Source organism: Microtus oregoni, unplaced genomic scaffold (genome assembly GCF_018167655.1).
Source record: "Microtus oregoni isolate MIOR12 unplaced genomic scaffold, Mior012 000028F_ref0000031, whole genome shotgun sequence".
NCBI classification, from domain to species: domain Eukaryota; kingdom Metazoa; phylum Chordata; class Mammalia; order Rodentia; family Cricetidae; genus Microtus; species Microtus oregoni.
Genome location: NW_024543087.1, coordinates 28,262,154 through 28,286,273, shown reverse-complemented (window position 1 = coordinate 28,286,273; position 24,120 = coordinate 28,262,154). Strand labels below are relative to the sequence as shown.

General features: G+C 35.6%; 1 protein-coding gene across 4 annotated transcripts in view; it reads right to left on the bottom strand.

Annotated features, from left to right (window-relative positions):
* LOC121464234 (U2 snRNP associated SURP domain containing) overlaps positions 1–24,120 on the bottom strand; it is a 56,704-nt gene that overhangs the window by 14,561 nt on the left and 18,023 nt on the right. For 2 of the 4 annotated variants that reach the window (XM_041677000.1, XM_041677002.1), the window contains 19 exons: positions 23,364–23,478; positions 22,805–22,938; positions 21,978–22,045; positions 21,379–21,473; positions 21,261–21,296; positions 21,090–21,172; positions 19,984–20,149; positions 19,602–19,813; positions 18,651–18,694; positions 15,567–15,671; positions 14,035–14,101; positions 13,795–13,958; positions 10,204–10,366; positions 9,767–9,846; positions 7,876–7,963; positions 5,559–5,681; positions 2,117–2,273; positions 1,161–1,256; positions 341–407 (listed from right to left, as the gene is read on the bottom strand). In XM_041677000.1, the coding sequence (XP_041532934.1) occupies positions 341–407; positions 1,161–1,256; positions 2,117–2,273; positions 5,559–5,681; positions 7,876–7,963; positions 9,767–9,846; positions 10,204–10,366; positions 13,795–13,958; positions 14,035–14,101; positions 15,567–15,671; positions 18,651–18,694; positions 19,602–19,813; positions 19,984–20,149; positions 21,090–21,172; positions 21,261–21,296; positions 21,379–21,473; positions 21,978–22,045; positions 22,805–22,938; positions 23,364–23,478 (2,063 nt within the window). The remainder of the gene's footprint in view (positions 1–340; positions 408–1,160; positions 1,257–2,116; positions 2,274–5,558; positions 5,682–7,875; positions 7,964–9,766; positions 9,847–10,203; positions 10,367–13,794; positions 13,959–14,034; positions 14,102–15,566; positions 15,672–18,650; positions 18,695–19,601; positions 19,814–19,983; positions 20,150–21,089; positions 21,173–21,260; positions 21,297–21,378; positions 21,474–21,977; positions 22,046–22,804; positions 22,939–23,363; positions 23,479–24,120) is intronic. The other 2 variants (XM_041677001.1, XM_041677003.1) reach the window with 1 other exon arrangement.

The following is a 24,120-nucleotide window of genomic DNA, read 5'->3' as shown; positions in this document are numbered from 1 at the left end:
ATCTTCCCACTTAACATTCTAAAAATCACTTTTTTGTGGATCCAAAACAATATTTGATGACAAAGATTTGAAACAAATACAACAGATGAAATAATAGCTACAAGGCAGAAATGTATAGCCTCGGTTAGAAAACCCATCCATGTGAAACCTAGTGCAAAGACCAGAGACCAAAGCTCTTTATTCACTGGAAAAAAAAAAAATTAAGACGAAAGGTGATTCTCTCACAAGGATTTGAAGGTGAAGTCATCCTCTTCACTATTATTTCAACTATAACTGTCAGTAAGAAAAAGGGGGTGTATATGTGTAGGGAACTGTGTGTGTGAAACTTAAAGATTCTTACTTTTGGTTTTCTTCTTCTTCTGATTCTTCATGCTGGTCAAATAGCTCCCACTTGGAAGTTGTCACAGCTGCAGAGGGAAAGGTAAATTAGCATTCTGCTACAGCACAGTAGAAGCCCAGCTTTAGAGCTGAAAGTTTATATTATAGAAGCTTTTATCTTCATCTTATCTTTTCATGTACTATACATCTTTTCTCATACCTACACTATCTATGTAAACTCAGAAATGATTAAAAGCACTGTCTGTATTTCTATGGTGAATAGCATGACTTATTTTATCACATCAACAAATACTAACAGACACGGGTCCCAGTAAGTGTAAAGAGAAAGGCAAATGTAAACGGGATTTAAGAACCACTATGGGAGGTCAAAACTAGTTTCTAAAACAGATTTCCAAATGGATGCTGCTTTCCATCTACACTTTCTATAGAAACACCTCAGCCTGAAAGGTTATCATGATTTCTCTAATTGTACTCTCAAAGCTTCCAAATTGCAGAATCTAACACAATTACTAAAGGAGTAGTAATTCAATGAATTTCATTGAAATTCAATAAAGTCCAGTGAATGCTTATGACAGACCTAAAACATGATAGCACTGACTCTGAAGGCTGAAAACAAAGGTTTTACATATAAAGAAAATATACACAAGCAAATACAAAGGTACCAATAATTATTGTAAGAACTCAACTTTCGTCCCCCTCAGCAAGCGCTGGGGATTCAATCCAGTGCCTTACACATGCTAGGCAAGTACACTCACTACCAGTGAATACACCACTAACCCAGTACACAACTGCATAAAGCTCAGTATTTGTGATTTACTCACCTTGTGCTTCTAATTCAGATTCATCTACAGCCTCCCATTTTGAGGGGGCAACTTTAAATATGGGTTCATTCTTCTTAGAGTCTTCAGTTGCATCCACTATTGAAGAAAAGATTAGCTATATATTAGGGGATGACACAAACTAATGGGCTTATCAAAAAGCTAATAAAAGTAAGTCCACATGTAAGAAAACACTGACAGCATCAAGGATTATAATTAACACACTTTTTTTTTTTTGCTTCAACCCAATTTTTAAGCAGTGCAAAGCTTTCTTTTACCATAGCAGACACAACCCAAGACCTCTAGGAAATGCCTGAGCCTATGAACACCTCGAAATTATGCTGTTTTCTTATCCACACATACTTATAAACAAGGCACAGTAAAAAAGTAATAGAAACAATCATAGATGTACTCTGATACCTAAAACTTACGAATTTTTTGGAACTGTCCATTTAATATTTGTAGACCAAAGTTAGCAGCGGGTAATTTTAAGCATGAATAGCAAGGCAGAAAATGGGCTTAGAGGAATTACTGCATAGAAAATCAGGTAAAACACTTTAAGCATATGGAGCCGAGAGGAAGAAAAATAAATAATACTTAAATCATTTTCTAAGCTAAAAATGCCATACTTTATCAACACTTTAATGTAATTTTAGACAAGAGACAACACTGAGCATCTGACATCATGACTATAATCAACACAAAATGTTGCCCATAGCTTTAAGACAATTGAAACAAAAGAGGAAAGCTGCTATTATGATAGAAGAGTGGCATCCTACAAAAGAAAGATGGCTGTAAGAAAGCCCTTTCCTTGCCACAGTGAAACATATTGCTAGATATCTGAGTTTCAAATGTCAGAAAAGTAACTTGACACAGTCAGAAACAAACATTTCTCCAGAACACCATCTATGAAATTAAACCTCTTAGTTAGTCTTTAAATGTTTGAAATTGGAACTTACAAGGCACTCCATCCAGATCATCATCAAGACTTTTTATAGGGACTCCATCAAGATCGTCAATGGGAGTAGCATCAATGGGAATCCCGTCCACATCTTCCAGAGGCGCACCATCAAGCTCTTCCTCAATGGGAGCACCATCAAGATCATCTGGGACATCCTACAGAAACATGCACTACTGTAATATTTTTTTGACTTGCTTAATTAAGTCTCTCACTATTAGATTAAAAAATCCAATACCAATGTGGCTGGAGCCAGACACAATGTAAACACACACTTTATTGTCTAGCCAAAGCAGCAATTATTTATACGTTTATTTATCTAATATGTACTAAGTGCTTGTTATTGGTGCCAGGTAGCATGTGATGCAAAGATGAACAAAATCAGGTCTGGTTCTTCTGTCAAAGAACTCAGTAAAGGTTTTTGTTGTTTAGAAAAGAACAGAGCGGGCTGGAGAGATGGCTCAGTGGTTAAGAGCATTGCCTGCTCTTCCAAAGGTCCTGAGTTCAATTCCCAGCAACCACATGGTGGCTCACAATCATCTGTAAAGAGGTCTGGCACCCTCTTCTGGCCTTCAGGCAAACAGACAGAATATTGTATACATAATAAATAAATAAATATTTAAAAAAAAAAAGAAACCCTGTCTCAAACAACAACAAAAAAAAGAAAAGAAAAAGAAAAGAACAGAGCAATAGATCAAAAGGGTACATCACCATCTTACACTATATAATAATTAAATTTTACTTAAAGAAGTCAGAAAGTACCCTAAAGTTACACTTAGATTGAGATCTGGTAACACACAAGGTCCAGAAAGAACATGTACGAAGACCAGTGGCAGGAAGAACACTGTACCTGAAGAAACTAAAACAAGAGTTTAAGAAGATGGCAGAAAAGTAGCTGTCTCCTCACCAATTGGTGAAGGAGTCAGGGAAATCTACAAAGGAAGAGAAAAACATCCTGGAAAAGAACAGAATCAAATAAGTGTAGTCAAAAGCAATTTACTAACCTCACTAAAGGATACTGCATACTGAGCCCTCAAAAGGTGGCTTCTCAGTAACACTCCCTACTGCAAAACCCAAAAAGGATAGTCAAACCTACAGGTACACAGGCTACACCACAGCAACAGGAAAAAGATGAAAGTCAAAGACCGCCAAAGAGCCTAAGTCCTCAACTAGGAAACTCTGATACTGATATAAATTAAAAGTCAGAAGAAACTTTGCAAAGTTTTCTTGTAAAACTAATGAATGATACAAACCAGGCCCTACAGAAGAGTCAGCAGAGAGAAAAATTGTTAAGAAAGTTAACAATATGGATTTAAAAAAATTAGAAATGAAAACCTCAATGAATCAAATAAAATTACAGTGGTGAGTCAGCAAGACGGTATGGCAAGTGAGACACTTGCATCTAGGCTTCACAATCCAAGTTCAATCCCTGGACAAAGTAAGGTGAGCAAGAGAGGCTGACAAATGTTGAGACGGCTTCTGGCCTCTCTTCGTGAGCTATGACAACTGCATGCCCACTCACACTATAAAGTTAAAAAGCTTTTAAAAAAATAAATTTAAAAAAAAAGGAGGTTGGGTTTTTTTTTTGTTTTTGTTTTTTTAGCTGTGGGGGGCAGACTGGGGAGAGGGCTCAATGGTGAAGAACACTTGCTCTTCCAAGAAAATTTGGGTTCAATTCTCAGCACACACAAGGTGGCTCACAACCATCAGCAATTTCAATTCCAGGGGATCTGATCCTTTTGTCTGATCTCCATGGGCACTACTAGGCATGCATGTGATACACACGCACACATGCAGACAAAACACCCATATGCATATAAATCTAAAGCAAAACAAAACAGTAGGAAGTATCACCAATACTCTACCAAACAAAACAAAGAATATCAGGTATGGAGGACAAAGTGGATGAAATATTGCACTCAAATATCTATAAGGAAAACAAATGAATCAACGATCAAGACCATAATCATCCAAGAACTCTAGGATATGGCCAAGAAGTTGAACCTAATCATCCCTGGGATATAGAACACATTCAGATAAGCACTAAAAATACAAGGGATTAATGGATTCAGTGAAATTTAGGAGCAGCAAATTTCACAAATCCAGAAATTTTGAAACACAAAAGGTACTTGGAACCCCAAAATGGTCAAGACAATAAAATACAAAGTAAAGTAGCAACCCCAAAGTAGGAGAGCAGTGAATGATATAAATCAAGTTCTGAAAGTAAATAACTGCCAACCATGCTATATCTAGATGCCTTTTAAAACAGCAAATCTGTCTTTTAAACACTGAGAAATAAGAACATTTCAAGACAAGCATAAACTAAGGCAGTTCACAAGCACCAAACTAGCACTGCAAAAGATATTTAAATACTATATACAAAAAGAAGACAGTCTCAATCACAAGCACCAGGAATGAAAAAAATTTCAGGAAAGGATGAATAAACAAAAGATAGGAAAGAATTCATATCTAACCTGATAAACCAGCAAACCCTGCTCCTAACGGGAAAAACTCAAGAACAATAAAACAGAACAAAACAAAGAACAATTAGGATTATAACAATTAGGAAACCTTTCTCAATAATAACCTTAAACATGAATGACCTCAACTCACCAACAGAGATTCATGTGTTACTACCAGAAATGAAGATGAAAGATTTATAAACCATTTAGGAGGGAAAAAGCAAGAGAATGATGAACACAATTTGGTACCATCAGGCTGCATGATGTATGTTTACTTTTTAAGCTAACTTTAGAAGTTTTTATACAGAGATAATCCCCAACTCTTGATGGCTTGACTTACACTTTTTAAAAGCTTGCAACAGTGAAACACAATACACATTCAGTAGTAACTGTACTTCAAATTTTGATCTTTTCTTAGGGTAGTGATACAGTGTGATGTTGGGCAGTGGTACTTAGTTATGGGTACCAGTCAACCATCTGATCATGTGGACAAACAATATCTATCTACAGTGTTTCATTTTTAAATACAGGTCTTCAGTAAGTTAAATGAGATACTAAATACTTTCTTTTAAACTGGGTTTCCTGTTAGATCATTTTAGCCTAGCTATAGCTAATTTAAGCTCTATGAGATATTCAAAGTAGGCTAGGCTAAGTGGTTAGGTTCAGTCATATAGGTACAAGAATTCAATGTATCTTTAACTTAATGAAATTTATTTAGATTATGAAGAACCCCTTGTAAGTTGAGGGGCTTCTGTGTATTATCTATATTCTACTAATATATCACAGATCTTTTTGTGCTAAAAAAAAAAAAAAAAACAGCCACCATCATATAAGAACACAAAAATGAACTGAATATCCTGTCATATCTCACATTGACTCCTGGGTTATTTAATGGTAAACAGAGGCACTTTTCACAAAGAAATGTTATATATGTATATACCTCTCTCTCCCCAGAACAATTTTTAAGTACAGAATACCTACCTCTGTTTCCTTTTCTTCAATGATATTTACAAGTCCTAAGAAAATATTTTGAAGTTTGATCAAAAATGGCTCTGGGTAGATTGCCCAATCTTCCCATGCTCTGAAGCAAGTCATTACCCGTTGCTAAATAAACAGAAAACAGACAGTCAATGACAGTTGAGGTAGTATGTTTCAAATGAGGATAACCAATGTGATTTGATGAATTTTCCTTTAAGTTGCTAGATCATTTTTCTTCAAATTAAAAAAATAATTATATATGTCATTTCCAAGCTTTTTAAAGCAACACTATCTTCCAAGAATAAAGACCTAAAAATACTTGGGGGTGGGGGAGGCACCACTTGTCTTTTAATTAAGGCCAAATCTTACATTGTCTGTAGTGAAATGTGAGCCACATTCTAAAAAGCAATCTCACAGTGCCTTCTGATAACTAGAAACCAAAGCAATCAAGCTTGACCCTGAATGCATCTGACCCAAAGATGTCTTGTTTAACACTTTTCTTTACACATTTCCTATACTTTTCTAAGAAGTATAACTTATAATCAAAATATGAGACAAAAAAAATTTAATGGATCTGTTTGAATATTGTAGTGATTTAAATAGGTAAAGCTCCCATAAGACTCATGTGTTTGAATGCTTGGCACAAGGGAAGTGGCATTATGGCCTTTTGGAGAAAGTGTGTCACTATGGGGGCAGGCTTTGAGGCCTTCTATGCTCAAGTTATGTCCAATGTAACACAAAGTCTCCTTCAGCTGCCTGCACATCAAGACACAAAACTCTCAGCTCCTTCTTCAGCTCTTTCTTCGGCCTGCAAGCCACCATGCTTCCAGATGATAATGGACTAAACCTCTGAAACTATAAGCCAGGACGAATTAAATCATTTCCTTTCTAAGAGTTGCTATAATCATGGTACTTCTTCACAGCAATAAAACCTTAACTAAGACCAATATCTATATAACAGGGTCATGGGACAGCTTCCCATACTAAAGAAATTTCTCAACAAAGTCTTCTTCCCACAACAGTATATTCATTTATTCAATTACTACCTTGGGTGGGAGGAGTTTTGACTGGCCTTCTCCTAAGATTGGTCTACAGCTTAAAGTTAAGGCTATTGATTTTTCTTTTAAGAGTTTATTTTAAAAAGAAAAAAAAAACTGAATAGGTTTTTTTTCTCTTCAAAGCAGCTCATTAAAATTATTCCCAGTCTGTCTTAAACATGTACTCATGATTTAAACAAGAACAGTGTCCAGCACTCCTCATACTCCAAGAAATTTTAAATCTTCCACACAACTTCTGAAGATCAAATTTCCAGATCGTTATCAAGGACATTCTCAAGCCACCTGTGCTCTCGCAACGGCACAGCGTCCTGCTGTCATGTGGTTAGGGTCCTGCACCCATCTGCACACTGGGACACCAGTGGTGTCCACTCTATTTCTACCAAGTTCTCCACCCAGACACAGCTGTGAGGAACTGGGTCTCAGATGGCACTCTGCTTTCAAAATGACACACTTTACACTAGGGTACAGAAGGGCCTTTCTGATCTGGTGACAATCTGTGGTAGGTGGCCAATAAATCTAATCAGTCTTCTTATTTTCTTGAGGAGGGAATACAGGCCAATGCTTCAGGCTACCCTGAGATTCTGGAAGAAGTGGTTGGCTGCTGCCTTCCATGCTGTTCCAGATCCTCATCCCAGCTCTAGCATGGTACCTCAGCAGACACAGGGCCAAGTGGCACCTCCAGGCCCCATGCCACAGTAGGTGAGGCCACATATCACAACCATCTGCTATATTGAAGCTAACAATGCCCTGAAGATACTTTCTACACAACCATGAATAACCAAAATGCATGTTCCTAATCCAGACAATTTATATATACCATTATAAAACACATGGTCTTCTGAATATGTTCTGTGAGGAGGGAAAAAAATCAGTATTAAAAATATTTAAATAAGACTTGAGGACCTGAGTTCAGCTCCCAGCACCTACATCAGTTGGTTCACAATTCCCTGTAACTCTGACTCCAGGGGATCCTATACCTCTGACCTGGATATGCACCTGCACACATGTACACATATCCACACAGAGACACATACACATAATTAAAACTAATAAATCATTAAAGAAAAATTTAAACTAAGAATATTAAAATAATTAAAATAAAACTAAAAACTGTCTGACAATACAATATTTTAAAGAACTTTGAAGTATAATTTCAAAAAGACCAAGTCTTAAATATTATATTTGTCTTACATTCTTTTATAGCCCTCTAATGCCCTCCTCCTCTATAACACACCAGGGCAAAAACAATAAAATATACATACCTTAAAATTTTCAGATTGTAAATGGCCTTGAATTGTACGATAAGTAGCATTGAGGTCTGAAAATATCTGACATAGCTTTGTTTCAAAACTGAAATTCAAACAATACATTCTTTAAAATAGAATTTGTTTAAAAACTCACATTCTCTTCAGCCTGCTAGCCAATGAAAACCTCTCCTGGTCTTAGGGATAAAGCAAATTAAGAAATGTAAAATACCAGTGTCCCTTAGCAAGCAATTTTATATTTAGGATGAATTTAGCCATCTGTCTCTCCTCTTTTGTGTCATATAATAGCAAACTTAAAAGGTAAGTGATGTATAGAAGGAAAAAAAGTATTAGCAGAATTAAAAACTGGGCTCTCTTCTTCATCCCATTCTCCTTCTCTCACCTGCACAAGTACTTACAGACACATATGCATATATACCCACTATAGGCTAACCTAGGACTTGCTATGTAGCCAAGGATAACCCTGAACTTATCCTCCCACCTCAACATTCCAAGTGCTAGACACATACCACCTCATCTGATTTTATACAGTGCTAAGGACCAAACCCAAGAGTTTGGGGCACACCAGGCAAGCACTCTACAAACTGCACTCCACCCATCCCTAGGTCATGACTTGTGGTTTCAAAGGATCACCTGGACAGAGAACAGAGCAGGGGGGATAGAAGAAAAACCAGTTAGGAGACTACTGCTGTAATTCAGATGAGACAATGGGAACACAGGCCAGCAGCCAGGAAAGTGGTGTCAGTCAGCTTCTGGATAGATTATAAAATATGTTTTTATCAATAAATAGTGTTATGGACAAGGTATGGGGTTAAAGAGAGGGGAGTCTGAGAGACTTCAAAGAGCTAAAGAGACTAAAATGCAAATCAGTCACCAGTTTCTTCCTGACTATATAGCTTAGTTAGGATGACCTTGAGAGCTGCGGATCCTCCTGCCTCTGCCTCTGGACTACCAGGATCACAGTGTGCACTACTGGTTTTAAGTGGTGCTGGAGATCAAACCCAGGGATTCTTCTTGTCAGGCAAGCACTCAACCCTGAGTTACAATTCCCAGCCTGGGCCACAATTTTGAATTTCCTTTTAGAGTCAATTCCTTTCCCTGAGCCTAACTATTTAATAAACACAAATAAAATGCATGGTGGTTCATATTATAATCTCAGCACCTGGAAGGTTAGGGCAAGAGGATTGCCACAAGTTTAAGGTCAAGTTTTAAACTTAAGTTTAAGGCTACAGAGTAAACTCTAAGCAATCTGGGTGAGAGTGAGACCCCATTTCATTTAATAAAAAAAAAAAAAATCAAACAAGAGTAAGCCACATGGCTCAGTAGATAAAAACACTGCTGTCGAGGAGGACAGCTTGAGTTCAACCCCTGGTCCCATGTATGTGCTGGAAGGGGAGAATCAACCCCTGGCCCCATGTATGTGCTGGAAGGGGAGAATCAACTCCACGTTGTTCTCTAACCTCTGCTTATAGGTCATGTTTCATGTTCACACATACATAAACACAAATAAATGTCATTAAAAAGAAAAACTGAAAAAAGTTTTCAAAACAACTAATTTAGTTTACACTGGTTTATTTCAATAAGCATAAGTCTATTTCTTTAAAAATTCTACTAAATTTCTTTTAAATTGTATTTACTATTATTGCTATTATCATCATCATTATTATTATTGTGTGAGAGTTGAAATCAGGGTCAGGGGAAAACTGTGGAGTCATTTCTTTCGTTCAAACTTAGTTATCAGGTTTGTATGGCAAGCATTTTTAACCCGCTGAGCCATCTCAATGACCCCTAAAATTAATGAAGAATACTAACAGAACAACCCTCCTTTTTGATCTCCTCATCCTCAAATCCATAATCTCAAGAGTTTCAGCTCGTATCTTATACTTACAATTTCCTATAATATGAAGCATTGGCAACTTTGGCTGAAGAGTTGTACAAAACATCAGAAACCAAATATAACCTGGCAATCTGTAATACAAAAATGAGACAAAAGGAAAACATTAGCCAACAGCATACCTAAAAAAAAAAAATTAAAAAAAAATTGTACACTCATTCCTTGAAACAGTGACAGAGGCTAAATTTAGGTATAATTTAATAGTAAATACTAATTATTACTATATGAGATCCGTCATTACAAACACAATTTTCGCAGGAATACAACCCTATTGATTTACTTACATTTCAACCAGTTTATCAGCCAAAAGAATATATAGAAAATAATTCATCAGTCAAGCTCTTCATGTAAAAATAAGCTTATTCCAAGAAAAAAAAAGTCAACTATTCCCCCCATTAACTAATGTTCAGAAAGAGAAGCCATTCCAATACCTTCTTGGGAAGAGGTGTCTTTAAGATGGACAAGGACTCAGTAATGCAATCCACTATTTCTTCAGCAGCTTCAGCATTATTAAGACAGAAAACCATGGCATCTCCAATATCATTTTTTCTTGGAGTTAATCCTCGCAAGATTTCTTCTAATTTATCCCGCTGTCTGAATATAAGTTTTTCACTTATAATTATTAAACATAACATTCCAAATGTTCCAATAACCACTGTTCACAGACTAGGTGAAGTCTCTGAGTGTTCCTCTACTATATACCAGTTACCATGTTCACCTCACAAAAACTAGCTTACAATCCACTCAGATAAAATGGTTTTAAAGACACCACCACCCATCTACACTTTTATTAAAGAACTTATACATAGAGCAGAATATTTTTTCTAAAATTAACAACATATTGTGTGACTTTTTAAAAACTTAAAATATGTAAATTTCAAATTATGGTCATTTAAAGTCTCCAAAAGTATTCTACTCTTACTACCCCCCATTAAAATAGAAACCGTTCAAGTTCTCCATAGCCTTTCTTTGGAAGAACTATTACTTTAGCACTTCTACAAGGAACTAAGTAGGACTAGCCTTTTCTGTAAGGGAAACAATATTTTAGGTCCTGCAGTCCACATGGTCTCTGAAACACACTTCCTCTACTGCTATTATTCCAAGGCAACCTTACATACATGTAAAGAAACAAGCACCATTGTGTTTCAAAAAAACTTTATTTGGAAGGCAAGATGGCAAAGTAGGTAAAGGCACTTGCCTCCAAGCCTGATAACCTGTTTCATCCCTAGGACCCACAGTGAAAGGAAAGAAGAGTCCTGCAAGTTGTCCCCTACCTAACCTCCACATGCATGCCACAAGTACACACACACATACAAATAAGTAAATGTAATAAAAACTTTAACCTTCGTTTACAAAACAAGAAGATAGCTATATTTAGACTAAGGACTAGATCTATAGCTAATGTAATGACCATAAACCTAAAGGAACAAATACACTCAACAACTATAAGATTCCAATGTGAGCAAATACCCTTATTTGTATTAAGTATTAAGTCTTCCACACTGTGCATCAAGCATGTAACATTACACACTAAAATCTTTTAGCCAACGTTTTCCATGAGGTATGAAAAACTTTTAAACACTTAACATGTCTGTCTGAACTAATCCAACATAGATACTTTGAAAATGCCTTAAATTTGAAATTTGGATCTAAAGACATGATACTTTGGAAAGGAGTTTCTTATTTTGTTTTCACAGAGGATGAGACGCTGTTCATTTCTTCTATTCCGATTTGGTATGATGGACCACGCCCTCCTGAAGGGTTGGTGTGAACGCCTTCAAAAAATTGCTTCGCTCAACTGCCAACTGAGATGAAACTAGCACACAGGTTATACCATGAAAGACCAAATTAACGACGCCCCCATTCAGCAGGAAGCAGTTTGGAGAGAAATACCTGCGCCCAAATTCCCAAAAAATGTTTATAAAATGTTCTTTTACATTTAAAGGGGGATATGATATAGATATGAATAATTTGCATTAGTATAGATTTTGCTTTATTGATAGAGATTTACGGTCAATTTTGTTATATGTATAAGTGTTTCTGATTTTGATTAAGGTATTGTGATTGTGTAGTTCATTTAAATATGTACTGTATAATTAAGAAATATAGGTTGTTAATGGATAATCATCGATAATAGTAAAGCTTGTAGTCATGTTAGTTAGATTTTCTAGATATATAGAGATATATTTTAGATAGACATTCTTCATATCTTTCAAAGATTACAGAATAGGACATTTAATGTTTTAATAACTGAGGACTTTTCATGACAATGAGACACTCTGCTCCTGGCAGCACCAATGTACTTCAAGAGGAAGATGGGCATCGAAGAGGCACCTTATGGAGTTTGATAGCCATTTGGGCAAGAAACTGCTCTTGCCTGGACTATTGCATAAACTGGACACAGAGAACCCGCAGAGAGAGGACTACTGAACTTGCCTAAGGTGAGATGATCTTTCGGGGTTCCTGATTCATGAAAGAGTCTGCGAGGCATTCTGCAGGACACAACAGATAGTGACTGAACTGACTTTGAATTTTCCTGCTTTATGGAAATGTCTGCTGGATAGCATGGGCCTGAAGTCTGAAGATGGATGCCCCAACGGTACAGAGGAACTTTGGGTGACTGTCCAGGCAGCAAGATGTCTCTGTCATTTCTAGAGTTTTGAAGGTTGCTTTTTTCTTGTTTGCTTAGGTAGTATTGTATCTTTCTGGAGTCTTTGATGGAGTTAAGAATAGTTAGTTATAGTTATAGTTTTCCTTAGTTATGATAAAGATTATTGTAACTTTTACTTGATAACTGTTTTGTTATATGTAATTTTGCTATGTTAAAGTTAAAGCCTTTTTTTTTTTGTTTAAACCGAAAAAGGGGAAATGATGGAGGAAGGTCATTGGCTAATAAAGGCACTGCCCTGGCCCATTTTATTGGTTAGAGGATAGGTGGGAGGAGAAAACAGGACAGAATGCTGGGAGGAAGAGGAAGTGAGGTCAGAGACTCGAAAGCTCTCCTCTCAGCAGCAGACGCCGGAGAGAGACGCCATGCCCTGCTCCCTGGCAGACACACGCGATGAAGCTCCGACCCAGGATGGACATAGGCTAGAATCTTCCCGGTAAGACGGGTTCTCACAGATTATTAGAGATGGGTTGATCGGGATGTGAGAATTAGCCAGTAAGGGCTAGGGCTAAAGGGCCAAGCAGTGATTAAAAGAATACAGTTTGTGTGTTGTTATTTCGGAGCATAAGCTAGCCATGTGGGCGGCCGAGTGTGGGGGACGCAGCCCTGCCGCCCCATATTACTACAGTTAACTCATTATAACAGCTCAGAATGAGCACTAACTTTTTTTGTAAGATTTAATTTTTATCTTATGTGCTTGAGTGTTTTACCTCCATGTATGTATATACATACACAACATGCATATCTGGTCTGTGAAGAGGCCAGAAGAAGACATTTGACCCTAGAACTGAAGATATAGATGGTTGTTGGCCATCATGTAGATGCTGGGATCTGAACCCAGTCCCTCAGCAAGAGCAACAAGTGCTCTTTTTAGGTGACCCACCTCTCCCAGTGGACACTAATAATAATGTTTTCCTACCTGCCATCTCAGAACTACTACACACTATTAGTAGTATTTCCATAGTTCTATATAAAACTATAGAAGTAGTAATGCCTGACCCCACTACAGTCATTTTTCTTCTTTTATGTTGCACTCCGGCAAAAATTCTCTAGTAATTTAGTGTCTAGGTAATTTCTATAAGAACATTAAGTATTGCAATGCTAAAGAAAGAGCTCAACTATGTTTAAGAGATGATCACTAGTTTCCTAAGGAAGTGGTCAAGGTCAACAGGATACACTCTTATTATTTACCATTGTCTTTCTCCAAGATGTCTAAAATCATAAAACATGTTACTACTTAACACTGGCAAGTGAAAACACCATTTTATCACATGGCTGAACGAGCTACAGCAAGACAACTAAAGATAGCGACAATAGAGCAACTTCCCTGAACACACAACAGAAAAGCTCTTACTCTTCCTTGAGTGCTCCCTTTTTACTAGGTTCCTCCACAAAGGCTTCCGCCTCTTGCTCTTCTGACATCCCATGAAGGTAAGGATTTAATGGTGGTGGCCTCCAAAAAGATCCATTTTTGAACATACGAAAATCTTCTGTCCGCCATTTAGTTGGAGAATCTCCCTAATAATTATTAGAAAGCTATTAGAAAGCTCTAAAACTCAGAGTTCAAGTCAACAAAGTAATTGACCCTACTTACCTGCAGAATAGAATAAAGCTTCCACCTGTAGTAAACATGCGCTGGTGTCTGGTTTTCAAATAAGAACCTAAACAGGACAAATAAAACAATAAACACCTTATTCTTTAGGAGGGTGCTATCTACTTTAGTGTCTACATAAAACCAGCTACTTGTAAGCCTGAGAGAGAGGGAGGGAGGGAGGACAATTATCAATTAAATAAAACAAATGAGAAATATTATTTGCCCTCTTACTTCTAAAGACCAAAAGCAGAGTCCCTGGGGCATGGAGCTAGGGAACGGGTCCTTTTATCTTCCATAATATTCACCTTCCCCGTCCCAGACTGCCTTAGAAACTAATACGAACACTCAGAATGACTGTTTTTATAATTTAAAAAAAAAATTTTGTTTGGCTGTTTCAGACAGGATCTCTTTATGTAGCCATGGCTGTCCTGGAACTCACTATATATACCAACAAGCCACCCTCCAACTCACAGATATCTGGCTCTGTTTGGCTCCAAAGAGCTAGGATTAAAGGTATGGACCAACACGCCATAACTGGCATTATTAAACACAGATCAGAGAATATTCTCAAGTACTAGAGAGGTTTTTCTCCGCATGTAACTTGAAAAGCTTTTACCCTATTTAATATAGTATAAAATTAATGTCTTAAGTCAAGTAATTCAGATGACAAATTTCCTTTCAAACTACTTTGCCCAATTCTAGCTTGCTTATGACTCTTTCACTGGAACGCATAATGAAAGCTATTTTCCTCCAAGACAATGCTAAGAGCTAAATTTTTATGGTCTTAGAATTTTATTCCTGAGGGAAAGACACACACACACACACTGCTTGTTTGTGTGTATGTATATATGCACATCACAGAACAAAAAGCAGTCAATGGACAATTTTTGGGGATCTGCTCCCTTTTCCTCCCACATGGGTTTTGTATTTTGAACTCAAGTTGCCAGTTTGGCAGCAAAAGCCCTTAACCCAATGAGCTGTCTCACTAGCCTATTCTTGGAACCTGGAAATATTTTTAATTTCAAGAAAGAAAGAAACAGAGTTAAAAGGCTTTAAAATATCCATTTGAGGGTTAGCAAAATATAGAATATAGACATAGACTTTAAAAGGAGCTGGGTGTTGATTTTGCCTGTGACTCTCAATACTAAAGTAAGATGAGTACAGGGCAGTCTAGGCTATAGAATGAGATCATCTCACTCTCCCCCTCATCTGCCTCCAAAGTACTCCCCCCCCCCAAAAAAAAGTCAGTCCCAAAAGACAAATGAGTTATGATTCTATACCTAAGAGATATGTAGAGTAGTCAAATTCACAGAAATATAAACAACAGTGTTTGTGAGGGGCTAGGAGGCCAGACAGATGGAGAGTTACTCTTTAATGAGTATGGAGTTTCAGTTCTGGAAGGTGAAAAGATGTCTGGATATGAACGAATAAATGGTAATGCTGTAAAATAATGTGAACGTACTTAACGCCACTTAAAAATAGCTAATGCTAAATTTTGTTAAAGATTTATAACCATAATAAAAGAAGCACACCTGAACATAGGATTGTTGATTTCTCTGTTCATAATCATAGCTTCAAACATTGGCCCTTCACGCACAACAAATTCTATCATTCGGTGTATCAGAGCGAGCAAATTCCTACAACAACAACACAGTTAAAGAAAATGGATTCAGACAAACCCCTATATAAAACTACATTTGACCTAAATTACTATAATGGTGCAGTTTAAAAAAAAAATCATTCTGCTGACTAACAGAATTTAATACAAAAAAGTAACCTGGAGCACACATTACAGGCCTTGTGCAGTAAGAGGGGATGGGGCAGTGATGGGTAGAGGAATGGGAAGGAAGGAGAGGTGAAGGAGTATGGGAAGCCACAAGACAGCCTTATAGTAATAGACTGAATTTCCTAAATACCACATAATATTATTTCCAAAATTCAAAAAAATTAAATTATAAGTAACAATTAATTGGATGGCTGCAAATATATATAAAATCAGCAAATTACAATTTGCATGTTACAGCCATCTAAAAATGGATACAATATTTTTTAAAAGAAAATAGTCCTAATACAGACACTTCACAATTATATTAAGATGTTGTAACCATAACTTTAACTTATAAAAATGCAAAACTATTTAACAAATTTAAGAACTGATTTAATAAAAGACCCACCCACATTCCTGTGTTTCTAGTACATACCAGATGGAGTTTTATTAAATCTGACCTTTAATGAGGCAACATCCCTTTGAAGCACATTTCAAAATTAGCTTAGAATTCCTAATGTTAATTCTGCCTGCACAGAACCAACCAATGAAAAAATTATATTGTAAAGCCACGAGTCCTACCCTTCACAAAACAAGGGACATGGTGAGATGCCCACTTCTGAAATGCTTATTCCAAAAAGATATGAGCTACTGTTTAAGTCACTTTATTGGTTGCACTCATAGGAAGAATTTTATTTTTTAAATCTAAAAATAAAATCTTTAATAAAAGATTCCAAACTAATTTCAGACAGACTACTATGTCAGCAGAAACGACTCTGCTTTCGTATCCATAAGCTGCTCTTGACCTCCTTGTCACCGGTCCCTAAGTACAAAGCTGGCAAGTACAACTGGGAAGAGCAAAAGGATATTGGCTCTTGGTATAAGACACACATAAATTACATTTTGGGCATTCTTGGCTCAATTAAATCCATGTAAAACTGCTAGAATATAAATACTGTTATAGAAGACAGATTTTTTTTGAGGGGGCTCTATAATACTTTGCTTCAAAGTACCTGACAGTGAAATAATCTTTTATACTGACTATATTTTCTACAGTTTTCAAACAAGTCTACTCAAATGGACACCAATATTTTTATATAGTAAAAAAAATAATTCTAAAGGACAAAAAATTATATGGAGATTTAAATCTTTACAAAGGGGAAATTATTCATTTAGAACTATCAATTCAACTTCAAACTACTTTAAAAAATCGTAATTTTAACTTAAAAATTCTCCTTCACAAAAGTATTAACTGCTATGCAGACATGCAGTACTGCTCCCAGCTGAGAAGGAACTCAGCACCACGCAGTCTCTGGCACTGTTTAGAAAGGAGCCATACAGATATTACTAGTTCTAAAATCCCCACTGCTATAAGGCAAATTAAAACTCAGGGAAGTTTCAAGTGCAAATCATAATACATGACCAATTTACCATGTGGATAAACATTATAGACCCAGAGACGTCTATAAATGCAGTCAAAAACAACTTGACTTCAGCAGTTTAAGGAACATGAAAAATGGTTTATCAAGTTTAAAACCAAATGATTCCTTCTAATGGTAAGTCAAGACTTTTCAGCAAAATATATACACAAAATTTGCTTAAAATAAGCTGAGTCACACATAAAATTACTGGACATATTTTTGAATGCTAAAAAATTACTTTCCCTGTGAACATTTTAACAGTGGAAAAATACCCCACTGTAGTTTTAAACAGGCTTGTAACTGATAAAAATCTATCTTTATAAAATTACAAGTTAAAGAAAATTAAAATATTTCATAACTATTTAAAATCAAAATCTGACAATTAGTTGCTGCTGTCTTGGATTCAAGAGTAAAACGTAATCATATTCTTCCCTTAAGGATTATGTAATTTTCTTATTTGAAAAAAATGACTTTTTTTTAAAAACAAAACAGTGTAGTACAAAAATGTTATATTTTAAAGTGCATTATTTTATTTTTAAACAGCAATTATCTTATTCTGAGCAACCACAACAAAAAAAAAGTCTCTCAGTTATAATAAAACCACAGTTATCGGAGTCGATCGTACCAATGTCTGGTCAAAAACTGTATACTTTCCCAATCCATCCCATGATGTTTTCCTGGTCCCCCGCTGCCGCAGACAGTTCAGCTGGTGTTGCTCACCAAGGCCAATGTCAAAGAGAATTTGGAATTCTTTTGTGTTCATTTATTATTCAACCAGTGTTGTGTTCCTGTGTTTGGGAAAAGGCTGAGCTTGACTGAGCAAGAGCATACCTACAGCATGATTGCTCTTCATTAGCAATGTATTAAAAAAAGAAAAAAGGGGAAGAAAAAGATCCAAACACCTTTGTTATCATGACTAAAAAAATCCTAGTATGTCTAATATCCATGAAGACAACTGGAATTTCTTCTCAAATCAATTACAAAAAAAAATACAACTGCACCTCCTATAAGATCTAAAGCTAAGACTGTATATTAAATGCAGATAATTCAGAAATCAAGAGAAAAGTAATAGATTGGTTCAAATTGTAACAATATCTAAAATTTAAGATACATTTTATTTAAAATGCCTATTTTTCCCTTCACAACTTTTAAATTACCAGACCAACAATTCCACATTAATCTATTTAAACATTCTAACTTCTAAAGCTATTTAGCTCTCTAAAGTGGTAACAATAAAAACAAAAGAAAAGATGACATAAATATGACATAATGAGTACTAGACTCATTTAATTTATACGCATCCCCCAAAAGCACTGGGAAGGAACCATTGCTCAGTCAAGACAATACCTTTTCCTCAACACCATTTCTTTTCAATTCAGAAGGGGATATTGTCTATATTTAGATCAGTAATAATAAAGAAAAACATGTACCTTTCTGTTGGGATAACCACTTTGACTATGGCTTGCGACAGAGTCTGTATATGAAGTCACATCAGATAATAAACATAGAATATGTGAGTATTGTTAACAAGTAACAAGCAAAAATATACATAATGCATTGAAAACACTACACATCTAATCACAAGTTCTGCAGGCTATCACTGCATCGGAAGTAATTATACACTAGGCAATTACATAAATGCAAATGGATGTGTTCACAGTGAACAATTAATGTTCACCAAACGCAAAGAATCAGAACATCCCTGCCAGAATGCACATCAATGCACTGAATAGGTACTACACTGAGAATTATCAGATAAAGATTTTAATTTGTGAAATAATTAACTGTTTGCCTCTGACCATACAGTTTGCTACTTTGTTCCCAAGCCTTTAAAACTAGCCCTGTGGTAACAGAACCAACAAATTCCTACAACTTGAAATTAAGTTGGTTTTATGCTTAATAAAGAAAAATACTCACCCTTTGCTTTTACTAGATTAGTTAACTATTTCTGAAATACCATATACACTGTTATATAGTCTACTATCTCAAAAACTTGAAAGCTAAGTTAGTTTGCTGCCATCTAAGCAATTTAACTATTTAGGTGTTTTTTCTTCTAATTAAAAAATCTCTTAACCAAATAAAAACTAGAATGTTCTTAGAACAAAGAAAATTCAAACACTGAATTCAACCAAACCTGAATACAACACTGGATTGGGGAGGGGCTTACTGAGTGGTCAAAAGGGAATGGTAGCCACAAATAAAAATATGACCTAATGATTCAATATAGGGTTTCCATGGACTAAGGCAGGGAACATATCTACTTATTTCTTTATGAGTTGCCAGAGTAACACACATAATTCTATAAAATTGTTGAAAAGAAATACTACCACAGATTTAGTATTTACATATTAGATGCAGCTCTATGTACATTTTTAAATTACCTTCTCGAAATCCTCCTTGTTTTTAGGTGGTGGTAACATGGGCGCATTGGGGTTTTTTAATCGCTCTCTAGGCTGCGCATTAAAAGGCAGTCCGGATGGAGGTGGGGGAAGTGTGTGTTCCATCATAGAAGGCGGAATGTATATTGGATGCGGGGGAATAGGTACAGCTTTACCCCAACCTAACTTCATTTCAAAAGACATAATCATTTTCCCTACAAAAGAAAAAAGTTACTTTGACAAACCTCCAGAAAAGAAAGCATTTCTGGTAACTTAAATTTCCTTAATAGACTTTCAAATTTGATATAAACTCGAAGTATAATTTTTGTGAATAATCTACACCAAAGAAATATCTAAATTCTTTAGATGGACCACAGAACTTTACCATTTAAATTTTTTAGAGCTCTTTCAGCATCTCTTCTATTCATAAAAGCCACAAAGCCACAATTTCTTTCTCTTGCTCTTTCTTCATCAGTTCTAGGCCACATAATTTTTACACTAGCTAATGGTCCAAATCTTCCAAATTCTTGGCACAGCATTTCTTCATTCATCTATTAAAAGATGAGAGCGTTTGGTTATGTAACACAAAGGAAGGGAGGGGCAAAAATTCTATGCAGTTCAGAAAGCAAAATCATTTTTACAAAGTAAAAGGCAACATATTAATGCTACAGTATTACATTTAAATTCTAGAAACTCAAAACAAGTGAAACCCTGCCCTACCACAGCATCTGCATTATTTTCATATTAGAAGTCTTCTATTTTATTTAAATAAGTAGCTAGGGTTTAGGGTCTTAGAGCTACTGAAACCAAAGTCATGTCTGAATTCTCTTCTTGTTTGAAGATCTTGGAATCTACAAATCTATTTGGCAGCAGTTTATGTCTATAAATTGAGCAGCATTTCAAGCAAGAGTGGGGAGTGCACCTGTCGATAATGGAAGGAAAACCAGAGTGCACAGCTTTCCTGTCTCTAGTACCCATCTACCAGGGTGATCAAGAACAGAATCAGAAAACAGTAGATACACAGCAGGGTCAAAAGTATAATTTCTTTTCAACAAAAATATTTCATCTAACCTACCAAATTCTCCAAAACATACTAACCAAACTGAAGCAGAGAAATTAAAACATTGAAGCCAGTGTGGTATCATGCTGCAGAGGGGAGGTGGGAAACAGGAAGAGCCCAAGCTCCAGTTAAAGCAGGAAAACAATGCAAAAAGGGAAAAGCACAAGGAGGAAAAGAAATAGAACTCCATAAGAAAGCAATCCATACATCCAAAAAGGCCCTCAAAGAACACTGTCTAGTTACTAAAAGGGAAGACATGTCTTCAAGAATGTACAGGAAACAATTTGGATCTAACCAGTAAGTCCCAAGTTTACAAAACAATTATTAAATAATAATTCCAGCTTTGTCAGCTTCACAACCTAAATTTTAGTTTCCTAACTAACAATAAAAATAAACATAAGCCAACACTGGCTTTATTTTACTTATTTTACCTGTGGATTAATGTTTCCAAGGTATAAATTAGTAGTACTTGGATCTCCAACATCATGTGAGCCAGGTGCATAATCATCAAGAACTAAAAGAAGGGAGAAAAAAAATTATACCCTGTGAAATACAAAGCTGAAACAATTTCTATTAAGTAAAAAAGCAAAAAACTGTATTACCACCAGATGATCGATTTCTTCTTGAAGGCACATCCACTGAAAGAAAAACAAAAAACACAACTCTTAGTTTTTAAGATAATAAATCATAAATATGTATATTAAAATAAACATCACTTACTAGAACGCCGCTGACCATCAGAATCTGACTGAGGAGGCTCAAATCGACTTAACCTGCCCTTTGTTTTATGTCTCTCATCACGTTCTTCCTGAATTCTGTTGAAAATATTTATAGTCAACTTAGAGTAAGCCACATTCATATTTGGTAAGAGAGCTTATCTAAGTAACATCTTCAAATAATTGAATGTATCTGCATTACCAATAATTATAACCAAGACTAGTGAGCCCATCAAATTGCAAGACAGGAACAAGTACATATCTACAAGTCCACACTGAACAATAATGCCTCTTTTGGGGTGAAAAGAAAATTCAACATGAAACTACTGCTTACAGTTTTGCTCTTAATAGATTTGATGACCTCTACCCTAGTAAATAACTATGATTCCAGATAAGAAATAAACCAACTGCATTAAATCTACATATTACAAGCAGCAATGGACACCGACCAAATGCTAGTTGACTCTCAAGCACATGTTATCATCTATTGTTGCTAGAGTAAACTCACTTGCAAGCCAGCTGATAATAACCAGTATACATACCGACATCTCGAATTATCAGTTCAGTATGGCTATCATAGAGAATTCTCCATACAAAACTTACTGTTTCAGTTCTTCTTTGAAAAGTTCCAAATTGCTTTTTTTCTTTTCTTTCTCCCCTTTCTTCAGTGGCTATGAAGAATATGATAAGTTATAGTTGAAACAAAGAAGATTTAAAAAATTTAGGGTTTCTTTTGGCAGTGATAAAAATCTTCTAGAATTGCAAAAAAGCAATTTTTGAAAAACTGTGAATATACTAAGAGTCCACCTAATTACTTAAATTTGAAGCAAATTTTAAGGCGTGTGAATTACATAGCAATAAAGCTGTTACATTTTAATTGCTTCCAGTGCTATCTTAACAACCACTCAAGAAAAGAAAATCAATTACATCACTATTTAATCTATCATATATAATTAACTAAATGTGGCTCCAAGTGACTTGATCCCACATATATCAACCTATTGTCCTCTGTAAAACTCCTATTTCCAATGAATAAAAAACTCTATAATGAGAAATTAAACGATATATCAGCTCTGATAGTAATCCCCAAGAAGTTCTAAAATCATCCTAAGAAACATGTACATGTTGCTAATAATTTTAGGTTCTTACTTCAGAACTGTTTAAAAGAATATTACCCTACATTTACAACAAAATTTTTGATTGCAATATATGAATACAGTATCAAATGTTCAACGAGTACTATTGCCATGTCCTAACCTAATCTACCACTCTCATCTCCATGAGTTACTGAGTTAGACAACATCAAAACTCAACACCTACTCCAAGACTTATTATAAACCATAAAAAAATTTCTTGCAGAGAATGCATTCAAAATACTAATGACAATGCCAGCTTCTAAAATGAATGCTCAATTATTAATAATTACTTACAGGTTTTTTCGTTTCAATCACAAGAAGAGATGGTGGCCTTTCATTGGATGACTGATTTGGAGGATTTTTTTGATCTGCAAATCTTGAAGATGGCTTATAGATTTTACCTCTTTTTTCATCTGTTTCATGTTCATCTGAAATTTAAAATGCTAAGTTGTAAAACTAATTTCATATAATTTTTGTATTTGCTATTTTTATTTAAGAAGAAAATTAAGATGTTTTTAATATTAAGATTTAAATGTGAAATTAAATTTACATTATTACCATTCTACCAGCCACAGTTTAATCCTTTATAGCAAAACTATGAAAGATTAAATTTTCTGCAATATAATCTGCTTTTTTTTGAAAGTTTGGCACTACGTTTTTTTATTAACTGCTTCATACAGTTCTGTTAATCACATTCAGTATCTCTTCATTATTCCATATTTAGGGATTTATTTTGCTTCTTAATTTAACCACCAGAGGGTGCTAATAGAGAAAGAAATGTGGAACTCAAGTCTTCCGTAACTAATGTTGCTGCGCCACCCAAGCTTTGTTCAGTCTAGGTCTCTGGACTCACCTTTAGCTGCATTAACAACCCCGCCTCGAACAAATGTTTTCACTTTATTACCATCACTTCCTTCAAAAGCAGCAAGAAATTCCTCATAAATTTCAGCAGCTGCCTTTTCATCCTCCTAAATACATAACCAGATATTAGTGACATAAAAATTGCTGTGTGGATGTGACTTGTTTTTTGGTTTTGGTTTGAGACACGATTTCACTATGTAGCCCAGGCAGACCTGAACTCAATATGCAGACCAGACTAGTCTGGAACAGAGATCTGCCGCTTTCACCTACCAAATGCTAGGATAAAAGACAAATGCCACTATGTAGAAAGACAGCTCAGCAAAGAGAAATGGCTCTTCTTCCTGAGGACCTAGGTTCCAGTACCCACATGACAGCTCACAACCATCTATAACTCCAGTCCTCGGGGATCAACTCCCTCTTCTCAAGTCTATGGGACCAGACACACAAAGGGCACAAAAATAAAAAATATACAAGCAGAAAAAAACACCCATACACATAAAAGAGAAAAACAAAATGAAATTACATACTCATAGTCTCTTCTTTCCCAAATAACTCTAGTATCTACAACTTGGTAGACTTTGGATATTACCAAAAATTATATGCTAAATATTTAAAATATAAGGCTTTGCTCCTTTACTTGAAATTTAGAGAAGCAGAAAGTAACTCACCTCATATGGGTAAACAAGTAAATGTATTTAAAGACTGTAAGAGAAATGTCTAAATAAAAACATATTAACCTATTACTATTT